Source organism: Ochlerotatus camptorhynchus, unplaced genomic scaffold (genome assembly GCF_037179485.1).
Source record: "Ochlerotatus camptorhynchus isolate MF236.1 unplaced genomic scaffold, CSIRO-AGI_Acam_v1.1 ptg001005l, whole genome shotgun sequence".
In the NCBI taxonomy this organism is placed as follows: Eukaryota; Metazoa; Arthropoda; class Insecta; order Diptera; family Culicidae; genus Ochlerotatus; species Ochlerotatus camptorhynchus.
Genome location: NW_027041434.1, coordinates 42,929 through 56,631, shown reverse-complemented (window position 1 = coordinate 56,631; position 13,703 = coordinate 42,929). Strand labels below are relative to the sequence as shown.

The window sequence follows — 13,703 nt, the reverse complement described above, 5'->3', positions numbered from 1 at the left end:
TACCATAGAAATTCTTATCCGAAGTAAACTATCAGTCAGTCAAATGTAGTGCTTTGTTTGAAAGTCTCTTCAATAAATAAATCTAATTGATGTCTAATCTAATCTATGATTAGCTCATAAAATAAGGACAAATAATGTGATTGCATATTTTGTTCATGTACCCAAAATCCTACAAACAGTTAAACTCAAATGCACTGCACTGGTTTATAAAATGGAAATATACTATAATATGTTACATTTGGATTGTATACCAAACTGCCAAATCCTATTTTTCGAAAATTCAGTGGATATATTAAATTTCTTCAATATCGAAAAACAAAAATCCAGACCACATAAATTCGTGTGGGAAAACTAACCAGCAGAAGGAAAATGATTGTGATGGCATATTTTATTGGTGATATCAAACATCACAAAACCAATAAAATTAGAAAGAAGTGATTCCTAATCTTCTAATTGTTGTTCCCTAGTTTGAAGTAATTGATACTAGGGTCCTGATGCATGGTCAATATCGGTGTCATTCCTTGATTTTGTTGCTAAGAAATCCAATTTTGTCTGACAAAGGTTGCACCTTTGCAGGGTGCTCTAACTCTTCGAAGGGCATGAATAACGGGACCTGTCAATTAGAATCGGTTACTTGCGATGAAAAAAAAAACAACTGCATCAAAATCATTCAATTATGCTTCCATTTTCCAGATACCGGTAACCGGCAAACGAAATCACAGGAAACCAACACGATGACCAACGTTGGCACCGGGACATCGTCGACGGTGACGCAGAACCACGTTGGATCGCAAATCGGCCAGGATGAAGCCAACTCCAACATGGGCACCGGCCAACGAGCCGGCGAGGAAACCTCCAAATCCGAGGGAACCCAAGCCGGCGGAACACTGCAACAGACGGAACGTTCCACCAAGACGACTTCAACGGGAACGGGAACACGGACGAAGGACTTCAGCGATGACATGTCACGCGAACAACACGACATGCATCACAACATCATCAACAACAACCAGGCCGCCAGGAGGAATAAGTCCAAGAGCACCGAGGATATGAATGTCGGTAAGGATTTCGGTTAGTGGGTAGTTGTTGTTGTTTAAAAGGGGGAACACCTGTCCATCATACCCGACCTGTTTATTATGTTTGTGATCGGGACAGGCATATTGCGGCCATTTGGATGTCATTTCGATTTGAACTGAGTGACGGACGACTTTGCATTCTACTATTTTGCAGATACATCAACAATGAAGCGCATGCTGAAACCGATGCCGAGTGCGGAAAGCCCCGTGACATCGCCGGAAATGGGACGTCGACGTTACAATTACTATAACTCTGCAACCAACACACCACACACGCATCAACACGCTATTCACAATGCACATATGTTAAACAATAACGGCACCATCTCACGTAACGCTAGTCAAACTTCCCGCTTTTCCGGATCAAGGTAATTTTTATTTTCAATTCAATTGCTTGACACGGAATTGGATTGCAATTGGGGTGTCATTCTTCCAGATCGTCTCACGAAATTGGCAGAGGTCACCAGCACGGGTCTCGTGGACTATATCTGGAACTGGAGCGAGAGCGTAGCTGCGCCGAAGGTTCACCCCCATCGGATAACGTCATGTTCGATAACCAGTGCTACGCAACAACGCCCAGCTCGAGCAATGGTAATTCCGATCAAGATCAACCACCGTACGGACGGCAAGGTGGCGGCCGGCATTCACATCACCATCAAGTATTAGAGTTGCTGCAGTGTTTGTTCTTGAATTAATAATTTATTTGCCATGCGTTTCAGAATCCACCAAACGTAACACCCACGCCGGGTTCACCGACCTCTAGATTGCTGCTGGAGTACGAGATGCATCTGCGTAACACTCTGGCCAAGGGCATGGATGCCGAATCGTACAGTCTGCACACGTTCGAGGCATTGCTGTCGCAGAGCATGGAAAATCTGGAATTGGCCGAAAGCCTGCCGGGCTCCAACCAGCGGAGCCCATATCCCATTCGAAGAAGTAAGTAGATTAAATGATTGAACATGACTGCTCTGTGTAGTGACTAGCTCAGTGAAAGTTGTACTGAAAATTTGGGGCCTCAATAAAGGCGCAGCTACTAGACCATGCTGAATATGGTATGGTTCGATTCCTGGTCCGATCTAGGAATTTTTCGCGTTGGAAAATTTCTTGACTTCCCTGGACAATAGAGCATGATTGTACAATTATACTAATGCAAAACATGATACATGCATCGAAAGCTCCCAATCAATAACTGTGGAAGTGCATCTAGAACGCAATAAGCTAATATGCGATAAGCAATTAGCTTGATATGCAAAGAAGATGAAGATTTGCGTGATAAATTACCAATGAAAAGAACAAGATAAGTTACGAGTGAACTCGACTGACGAGAGGAACACTGGTAGTTCTAGAGAATTCAATTGAACTACAGCAATCCCTCCATACCGCATACATGGAGGGTGATACCGTCCACCCACCGCTATTTCTTGGTTTTCCTTCAACCAATTACGTTGATATTTTGTATGTGATTAGTGTCAACCAGAAACTAGTTATCTACAGAAAATCAGCTCAATTAGTTAAAGGTCAGCCGAGAAATAGCGATGGGTGGACGGTTCCACCCACCGCTTATATATGGAGGGAATACTGTGCTGTGCTTCTCGAAATAAAATATTCCTTTGAAACGGAAGTAAATCTATTGGTCTCGGCCCATTTGCTGATAGGTTCGATAAGTTCTATGTGTGGCACTCGTTTACCGTCAGCAATGATAAGTCACTCATTGGCAATTGATACTCGTCGATGATTGGCATTAGATTAACCTGTGAAGTATCAGGACGAACGAATTTTTGTTCAACTAACTCGTTCTCAGCAATGCCTCATCCGATTTTCATAAACTTGAATTTTTATTCAAGAGGAATAGTTGAACTAACTTTTGTAGTAGGTACCACCCCCTTAGAACACTCCTTGTTCTTGGGAGATGTAAATATGTCTGTGTTTTTTTGTTTGTACTTTTTTAACCAGTTTGACCAAATGTTTTAAATTTTCACGCGAATTGGATGTTTGGTGCAGCAAATGATATCAGATAGATGAAATATGATTAGTAATACTGAATTTAGATATTTCCATAATGTAATATCTCAGGCAAAAGTACCTGGTGGCATGTCAAATCATGTCAAATAGGTAGAATCAAGTGAATGAAGATGATTTGAGATGATTTTGGCCAGTTTGGCATCGGTTCCGGAACGCGAACGGTTTGTTGAAATATAATTTCAGGTTATGATATCATATTATGCCAAAATGACAAGCTATGATCAATGAAATCAGTTTGTAGTGTATCTGATGACATATGGGCACATTGGCATCGGTTCCGGGAAATCCGGTTTTATACCCCACAGTAACATTTGCGGATAACCCAACTAACAATTTCAGCTTTATAAGCTGACTTTTCCAGCTGTGTTGCTGTAAAGTAGCTGAAAAAAGCTGCAGATACAGTTAAAAGCAGAAGCTTGCAAAATGGAGAACACTTACTCAACTTTATCACAACCATTATTCAATTTTTTAGTTTCACTGAATAACAACAGCCAATAAACGCTAATGTCACTTCTATGCACATATTATTCAACTTTCAACTTGTAAAGCTCGATTCAAAGTAAATCTGGACGCACGGTTTAATACACCACTGCGCCCTTGGTGGTTGGAACAAAAAACGTTTGACAGGCATTTGTTGATGTTTCATTGACGAAGAAATTGGTGAAAAGTTTTTCTCGATTGATCGACGCATCCCGAAATTACGGATCATGGAACATGAGGGGGCCTCCCTTAGCTCAATCGGTAAAGGCGCAGCTACAAAGCAAGACCATGCTGGAGGTGGCTGGGTTCAATTCCCGGTCCGGTCTAGGAATTTTTCGGGTTGGAAAATTTCTCGACTTCCCTGGGCATAGAAGTATGATTGGACTTGCCACACAATTATACCAATGCAAAAATGGTACAGGCATCGAATGCTCTCAATCAATAACTGTGGAAGTGCATCTAGAACATTAAGTTGAGAGCACGCAATAAGCTAATATGCCATATGCAATAAGCTTAAAAAGCGAAGAAAAAGAAAGAAAAAGGAACATGAGAAAAAAATTAATTGTGCACATACATCTAGAGAACCCTTAGTGGTCTGCCTCAAAAATAGCAAAAGTGTTAAAATTCCTAAAGTCAACGGTGAGTCTTGTAATCAAACGTTACAAGGATACTCTGAGTGTGGATAGAGCACAGTGCATCTATCATTAAAGTGGCACTAGGGACAAAGAGCTGAGGAGAAAGGTGTTGAGGTACGTGAAAAGCAACCCAGGTGTCTCCATACGTGATTTGGCACAGAAATACGATTTCAACTTTTCCATCGTGCGTAACATCCTTTCAAGAGTATTTTTTTCCTTGATTTGTTTTCCGTCAATCTTGTTTTCCGTGCTTAGCACCAATGCTACCGACGCCAGGGAGGCAGCTCCCACACCTGGACCCTACCTATCGACCCATCAACTCATGAACCGGGGACCAACGGATTTACTTCCCATCCGAAGGAAGGCGTGATTAGAGATGTTATGCCTCTGACATTGAACCCAGGCCTGCTGGGGTGAGGGGTAATCACGCTTATCACTACACCACTGGCACCGCTATCCTTTCAAGAGTAGTATATAAGTCTTTTTGTGCCAGTAAACATCCGAATCGCTCTCTGAAACAAAATTTAGGAGCCAAAAAGCGAGCCCGATCACTATACGAACGAGTTTTGACGAAATTTGATGGCTGTATTTTAATTAATGACGAAACATGTCACAAAGGATTATTAACAAATCCCCGGACGAAAATTTTAACTGGCAACTGGTCGTGAGGATGTCCCTTCCAGGTATAAATTTGTTTTTGCTGATAAGTTTGCTCGGAAACTAATGATTTGGCAAGGAATCTGCAGTTGTGGCCTTAAAACCAAGGTTTTCATCACATCTCACAAAATGACGTCGAAGGTTTACATTAAAGAGTGTCTGAAAAAGCGGATTTTACCCTTCATTCGGCAACACAAGACCAACGTTATGTTTTGGCCTGATCTAGCCAGCTGCCACTAATCTAAGGAGGTACTAACATAGTATGCTACAAACAATGTTAATTTCGTCGCCAAAGAGATTAATCCTCCTAATTGTCCTGAGTTCAGACCGATCGAAAAACATTGGGCAATTGTCAAGCGAAAACTTCGAAGATGCGGTAAAGAAGTGACAAATGCACAACAAATGCGTTTAAAGTGGAATAAGTTCGCCGGTACAGTGTCACCAGCGACTGTGCAGATCATGATGGCAGCGATCACAAGTAAAGTGCGACAGTTCGTTCGAAACGGTGAAATGTAATAACTTGTTTTATATCGCTTGAAGGCATTCAGTCCTTTTCTTTGACGTTTTGATCAACCGCCCAAGTAACATTGCAGGTTTTATCGCGGTTTTATAACATTCTACAAGTATAAATCATGGTCTACAGAACCCTCATAAAACCAAAATTGTTACTTGGGCGTGTATGTTGTTTAATTATTGAGTTATGATCACTTGAATGCGTCCAAATTTACTTTTAATCGGGCTTTGGCTGCAAAACAAAACTAATAAAGTGAATATATTACTCATTGGATGGCTTCTACACAACCAACCATTCTTGTTGAATAACATAAACATCAAAAGTGATTTTTCAACTACTACACAACCTGTACTCAGCTAATAAACTGTGTTAGCGCTACTTTGGAAGCATTTTTACAGTCAACTAGGTTTATTTTTAGACGTGTGCAGTTTTATACCTTTTACTCCGCTCCTTTACAAATTTGAACTATCTAGGCGAGAAAAGTGATTCATGTGCACTGTTATAAAGCCTCTACTCAGCAATCCTGTTGTAGAAGATCATGTAAATTAGTTTACGTCAGTTCAAAGTGTTTGCTTAGCGAAGTTGGTAGTGTCATGATTTGCCAATGCGGTCGTCTTGAGTGTGAGTCCAGGTTCCGGTGCAGGGTAACACATTGGTGGTGTTCTCAAAGCTAATTTCGAGTAATTTGATTCGCAGCTAAATAAAGACAATGAATTCCTTCACAAAAAAATGCGCAAACAATATTTAACCCGGCTTCAAAATAAAGCTTGTGTAATTATTTTCGGATAATCGGGAAAAGGTTGAATAAGCGCCTTTCAAGTTCACTCACAAGTAAACAGCAGAATAACAGCTGTATAGAAGCGTAAATGGATATGCAATAAGAGCTTGTCAGAACCGTCCCAACAGCCATAAGTAGCTGACTAAGTTCGCCAGATTTGCTTGTATAGAGGTTGAGTAAAGGTTACCTCATATCGTATAGCATTTGAATACAGCTTGAGGCTGAATAAACTATATGAGCAAAGCGTTTATATTGTGAAAAATGTTAGTTGAGAAGGTCAATAAAGATAATTTGTGGTGTTTTCTTTGGCATATGGTCACATTGGCATCGATTACGGGATTCCGAATTCCATTTCATAGATTCCGGAATACGATACGGTAAGGTATAATCATATTTATGAAAACCATATCATGTGGTGGTTTCAATCACGACAAAAAATAGATATGCCTAATGAAAACAGTTTGAGATGACATCCTGTGATACTGAAACCCAGTTCTTTATGCCATAGTGATATATGAGGCAAATGAATCACTTTTTTTTTCTCTGCTTGGAACCTAACACTACTGCGACCAGTAAATTAATCTATTATAGTATATCCCGTGCCCTTAGTTTAGTGCATGTCGTATTACTCCATCATTATTGAGAAATGATGAAGTATTCTATTTTTTTACAGTTGCCACTCTTGCATTTATCGCAAGTATCCGACTCTAATTGAAAGGTTCCGCTATTTATACCCTTCGGAGTGTAGAAACACCCTCCAAAGGTGCGCCCCTTTGTCAGTCAAAATTGGATTCCTTAGCAACAAAATTAAACAATGACACCGATAATGACCATGCATCAGAGCCCTAGTCTTAACCAGATACTGGAGGCATTGGAACAAATGCCAATGTGTTTTCGTTTTTGACCATATCCTATGATATTATATGCAGTATGATTCTTGCCCCGTAACGTGGGTAGATCACCTTTTCGTAGTACGTTACGGGATGTAAGATCTACCACCGATTCCTAGTCCTGACTAATTCAAACTTTTTTAGGATTTTTTAGTAATCAAAGGAACACATCTTAGTCCTTGTTACTTTTTACGCTTTGTTGATTGTGACAAGACTCGGCTTTGTCTACCGAGGATGATCTTGAAACAATTCAAAAAATGAGTTAGTTAGTCTTCATCTATGTGATTCCTAATGTCCTATTCGTTGTTCTCTAGTTTGAAGTGGTTAATACTAGGGTTTGTAGCCTTTGCTCCATGCTGTGAATATTAAATTAGTAATAAATGAAATTTACACGAAAAAGATCAAATCCATACGCCAAAATCTATGCCAGTAGCGAAACGACACTAGCTGATTTACGTTAAAATTGGAATGCCTCGCGAGTAACGCCACTCGACCTTGCGTAGTTTCTCCCAAGGCCGAGTCCAGGGAAACCTTCGGGAAAGTTGGGGAAAGAGAGAGTGTGGCTACACCCGACTTTGAACGAGTGGCCAACGATCAGAATAATCTCTCGCATTACCGATCTCATTCGAAGAAGTTCGCGGGAAAATCGAACTTCCGTTAAGTTCGGCCGAGGTCACCTTCCCTAATCTGAGGGTCACGGTTTCGCTTCACTTTCGTCCGAACCGCAGTTAACAGTGGAAGTGTGTCGTTTTGTTCGCGTTAATGTATAGTTTTGTATAGTGAGTGAAAACAACGTGGTTTTACTTGTACTTAAAATTCTAATTTATCGTTGATTGTTTAGTTATAGCAAATCAAACTAAATGTAGTGTGCGGCATAGGTTAGACTTTGTGTGCATTGAAAAACAATCTAGGCCAGGTAATGTGCTCGTCGAACAACATTTGTGCTTTGTGCTTAATATTAATTTCAACTTCCGACGACATCACCTGCTTTCCCGGGGCGAAAGATCCCGGCAACCGTCACCTTGTCCGGTGGAAAGCGATCAAATTTCTCATCGCGTATCGGGGCTTGGTGGATACCAACTGCCATTTTTGGTGAGATCACCGTCCACCCACGTGGAAAACGTTGGCCGTCCAACGGTCGAACATCATCGTCGCTGCCGATAACAGCAGCGCAGCAAACAACAGCAGCGAAAACCAACTGGTGAGTCCGTTCCAATTTCTTTGTTGAGTGTGGCGTCCGGCGAGGGCACCACGGAGGACCTTTTTTGCCGACCATAAGGTCGAAGAGCATATTTTGCTAATATGTGGACAAGTCCAATGATTTAATGGTTGGGTGTAGGCAAATAAATCGTGCGCACGTATCGTCAGATATGGACGCCCACCCAACCCATTAATAATAGACACCCGGGTGCCATGCTTCGTCGTTTCCCGCTTGCTGCATCGCCGTGGGATTAACTGAGAAGACAGAAAAGAGCACAGCACAGATAGGAGGTAGTTATAAAGAGGAGTAGAAATACAAACAATCACAACAAATCCGCAAAAGCATGCTTTAGTTTAAATACAATAAAAATCAACTTACCGTTTTCCGTTGTAAATAAATGTTTTGATTTGAAATCGATGTTATGTTGTTGATCAGTCCTATCAAATATTAGAATGAGAGGAAGAAAGTATTTTTACGTTGTTTCGGGTCCGTATAATTATGTTGTTGTCTTCCGCGTGGTCGGAATTTGACTGTTATGTTGCGTACCTCTTTTGCTGCGGCTGCGCCTCTGGCGGAATTTAAGTGAAGCTACCGATGAGGAGAACTTGACGTGGAACGTCGTTTAGGGTTTGTGTATTCTCTTACCGGGAGCTTTTTAGAAGTATTTCGATGTTGTGAGAGATTATGCTGTATCGCAATAGGGGTTTCTACTCGATCAAATTCGGTAGTAGTCAAGCTGGCTCGATCTCTTCTTTCTATGAAGATTTTCAATTGGACTCGCCCTGAGGCAGTCTCATCCGGGCAAACTCAACGTGGCCTGCGGTCTCCTTTACCGGAGTGGCGCTTAAGCCGCAGGCTTAACCTAGATCGGCCAGTGTCGGCTACAGGTTCTGATGCATGGTCATTATCGGTGTCATTGTTTAATTTTGTTGCTAATGAATCCAATTTTTACTGACAAAGGGGCGCTTTGGAGGATGTTTCACCACTCCGAAGGGTACACAGCAAAAACATAATTTTGATATTATATCAAAGTGGATGCATTTCAATCGTGTCAAAAATATGGTGTAATATTACTTGCCAAAAGGACAAAATTATCATTAAAACAGTGATATATTGACATTACGCTGCTTTTACTGCATTTGTTTATTATTGTCGCCATACAAGTTACATGAGATTTTCGACATGATTGAAGTGCATCCTCTTGGATATAATATTTAAATTTATGTTTTGCTGTGTATAAATAGTGAGACCTTTCAATTATAGTCGGATCATTGCGATGAAGCAAATTACTGGTCGCAGTAGTGTTAGGTCCCGAACAGTGAAACAAAAAACGGTCCTAGCTAAAATATTCCGGAATTCTGGATCTGATACAGGTTCCCTGGAAGTCATTCTGGACTTATGATCCTGGCTAAAATATTCCATAGAGTATGGCACTTTAACCCACTACAGCAAAGTCAAGTAAATATTACAATTCCAATCAAACATTATGCTGAGGACACCCGAATCTTCTGGGATCTGTTCCAGAGTTTTTCAGAAGCCATTTTGGACTTATGGTCATGACTAAAATACTCCATACCCTTCAACCCTTCTAGATGGAAATGTGCTGCTTGGGTTGAGTGTGACACGTTAAATTACCACAGCAAATCCAATTGAATATTATTACTATGTTAAAATAATATGATCCTGATGATTACTGCCACCTTCCGGGATCTGATTCAAGGGTCTCTTTGGGGAAGTCGATATTAAATTAATCGTTTTCCATATGATTGCTTGTATGAAAAAGTTGTTCCCTGTAAATCATTCCAGACCAATGAGTGCGCCATAGAGTGCGACACATCAAATCACTATAGAAATTATATTGCCTAAAGCCCGATTCAAAGTAAATTTGGACGCATTCAAGTGATCATAACTCAAGAATTAAACAACATACTCGGTTGATCAAAACGTCAAACAAAAGGGTATCTATTTAGCTTTCAAACGATATACAACAAGTTATTACATTTCACCGTTTCGAACGAACTGTCGCACTTTACTTGTGATCCATGCCATCATGATCTGCAGTCGCTGGTGACACTGTACCGGCGAACTTATTCCTCTTTAAACGCATTTGTTGTGCATTTGTCACTTCTTTACCGCATCCTCGAAGTTTTCGCTTGACAATTGCCCAATATTTTTCGATCGGTCTGAACTCAGGGCAATTCGGAGGATTAATCTCTTTGGCGACGAAATTAACATTGTTTGCAGCATACTATGTTAGTACCTCCTTAGAGTAGTGGCAGCTGGCTAGATCAGGCCAAAACATAACGTTGGTCTTGTGTTTCCGAATGAAGGATAAAATCCACTTTTTCACTCTTTAATGTAAACCTTCGACGTCATTGTGTGAGATGTGATGAAAACCTTGGTTTTAAGGCCACAACTGCAGATTCCTTGCCAAAGCATTAGTTTCCGAGCAAACTTATCAGAAAAAACAAATTTATACCTGGAAGGGACATCCTCACAACCAGTTGGCAGGTAAAATTTTGGTCCGAGGATTTGTTTATAATCCATTTTGACATGTTTCGTCATCCATGAAAATACAGCCATCAAATTTCGTCAAAACTCGTTCGTATAGTGATCGTGTTCGCTTTTTGGCCACTAAATTTTGTTTCAGGAAGCGATTGGGATGTTTACTGGCACACAAAGACTTATATACTTCTCTTGAAAGGATGTTACGCACGATGGAAAAGTTGGAATAGTATTTCTGTGCCAAATCACGTATGGAGACACCTGGGTTGCTTTTCACGTACCTCAACACCTTTCTCCTCAGCTCTTTGTCCCTAGTGCCACTTTTATGATAGATGCGTTGTGCTCTATCCACACTCAGAGTATCCTTGTAACGTTTGGTTACAAGACTCACCGTTGACTTTGGGAATTTTAACACTTTTGCTATTTGTGAGGCAGACCACGAAGGGTTCTCTAGATGTTTGTGCACAATTGATTTTCTTTTCTCAAGTTCCATGATCCGTAATTTCGGGATGCGTCGATCAATCGAGAAAAACTTTTCACCAATTTCTTCGTCAATAAAACATCAATCAATGCCTGTCAAATGTTTTTTTTTTTTCAACCACCAGGGGCGCGGTGGTGTACTAAACCATGCGTCCAGATTAACTTTGAATCGAGCTTTATTGTACATATTACATTAGGTGAGCGAAAAGAGTGGATCATGGATTAAACCTGGCAGAATATTGTTGAGCGTAGAGAAGCAAAAACCGTGATAGAGCGGGTAAGAACCAGAGGAGCCAACAACGAAGCCTATCAACGGTAGTCGGCTCTAGGGAAGGAAGTAAACCACATTTGCAGACAGGACAAGCGAGTGTGGGTGGACTCCCTGATCGACGAAGGAGAGAATGCCGCAACAACCGACGATATCAACCTCCTCAGCAATATATCACGACGTCTGATTGGAGCAAGGATGAATCCAAAATGTCTATGAAAGACGCAACTGGACAGTTGCTTACTGACCCCAATAACCAGCTGAAACGTTGGAATTGTAATATTCACTTGTGCTTGTTCTGTTGCACTTCATGAAATATTTCAGCCAGGACCATTAGCTAAAAATTACTTCCAGAGAACCTGGATCAGATCCCGGATGAAGGAATGTGTTCACAAATTCCTGAATTATTGGCATTGTAATATTCACATGGGTTTGCTATGGTAATTTGATTTTTTGGGCTCTATGAAATATTTTAGCCTTTATTGGGCTGAAATGATTTCCGGAGAATCTGGAATAGATCGCGGATGGTCATACCATAGAGGTAACTCTAAGACTAGAAGGTCCCGAAATAACGTGTTCAACTTTTTGGCTCAGCTCTGGTACTCTCTTCGGTCCCAAGCTAATCGATTCACCCCTCGAAACATAGGAAAAACCAATAACCCCTCATTTTATCTGTCAAACTTTCATAGCGAATCAAAACAAACATTGCGTAGTACTAGAATTTCGACTAGAATGGGGTACGTTAATCGTTTTCTTGGGACCAATAGACTAGTCAAGTAGTGAGCCAATTTAAAATCGCTAGTTTCGTATGGATTGTTGGTCATTTAAGCTAGAACCGTTAGTTCATAATGACTACTGCCTACTGTCCTCTGATTAGTTGCATGAGGGGCTATCCATTTATTATGTAACGCTAAATTTAGAGTAAACTAACCCCCTCCCCCCTTTCGTAACATTTTTCCTATACCTAATGCATTGCTTGTCACAAAATCGTAAACCACAACCCTTAGAGTGTGACATAATATATGCATTACCCATTATTCACCGCGTCGGTTCGAAAGTTGCAACTGTCATACAAAATGAGTTCCCTCCGTTCAGATGCAGGTGCAAAATAAAATGTAACTGCCTGTTGAGCGTACCGACGTGACTACGTCGAGAAGCGGACGTCGACCCGTCAAATTTACATTTAACATGCGTTGGAGCAATTCACTACGAATTCGCAAATCGGTCGATTTTTATATTTTTTGATTCAGCTGAAAATTTGCAGAAACGTTCCTTATGACCGATTCTGCCATTTTGCATCTGAAAAGGACCTATAGAAAAATATCAAGCTTATCTTCAGAAAATTTTTACTCCAAATCTGTTTGTCCCGATCGGTTTGGTGTCTTTAGCAATATTGCAGATAATGCTTGAGACTATTTGAAAAAAAAAATGCACTATGAAAAAACTACCCAATTTTTTTTTAGTTTAAAATAAAGTCTTGAAAACAATTGTTTGTTTTTTTTTGTTTTTACGTAGACTACGTCTTACGAAAAGGTACTGGGGGTAAATCCAAAATCTAAAATTGCGACCGTCACGAAAAGGTGTAATTTTTTGAACGCTATGAGCTTGGCCATTTATATATGAAATTAAAATCCGAATACACCAATCGATAGGAAATACCTTTCGTTAGCTGTTGCAATTAACTTTTTTTCAATTTTCCATAAAAAACTGTTTTAAAAATGGACAAATAAAAAGTGATAATTTTATCACTTTTTTCATGAAATAAACGTCCTCCCCAAACCCAGTCCTCATAATCAAGTACAATTTGGTTGCGCATCGTTTTGATTGAACATGTGAAGCTATATAAAAGCGCTGCTGTCGTTCTTCCGCTCATTATAGCTTCGAACGGCGTAGGAAGCAGAAGCAAATACAGGAAAAGGTGGAATTTCCTTTGCTGAACATTATCGCAGTCGAGCGTATGCTGCTGTTCGCGAATCCGCTCAGTTTTGCATAGGACGGACGGTAAAAGAGCAGGAGTCAGCGGTAAAGTAGCAGTGGACGGCGTGATCATCTTGATGGCAAAGAGCGATGAAGTGAAGTGAGGGGGGAGAGGATGTAAAATAAGTGAAGATCGAACCAATTGGTCTTTTTCAAGACCAAAATTTTTTTACAAAAAGAGTTATTGGACTGTTTCCTTCTTGGGTCCCGTTATAATACG

General features: G+C 40.5%; 1 protein-coding gene across 1 annotated transcript in view; it reads left to right on the top strand.

Annotated features, from left to right (window-relative positions):
* LOC135715768 (protein still life, isoform SIF type 1-like) overlaps positions 1 to 13,703 on the top strand; it is a gene marked incomplete at its 5' end in the record, with an annotated part of 66,012 nt that overhangs the window by 13,697 nt on the left and 38,612 nt on the right. Inside the window, 4 exons of the mRNA XM_065238848.1 lie at positions 694 to 1,059; positions 1,231 to 1,444; positions 1,513 to 1,735; positions 1,796 to 2,012. Coding sequence (XP_065094920.1) covers positions 694 to 1,059; positions 1,231 to 1,444; positions 1,513 to 1,735; positions 1,796 to 2,012 — 1,020 coding nt within the window. The remainder of the gene's footprint in view (positions 1 to 693; positions 1,060 to 1,230; positions 1,445 to 1,512; positions 1,736 to 1,795; positions 2,013 to 13,703) is intronic.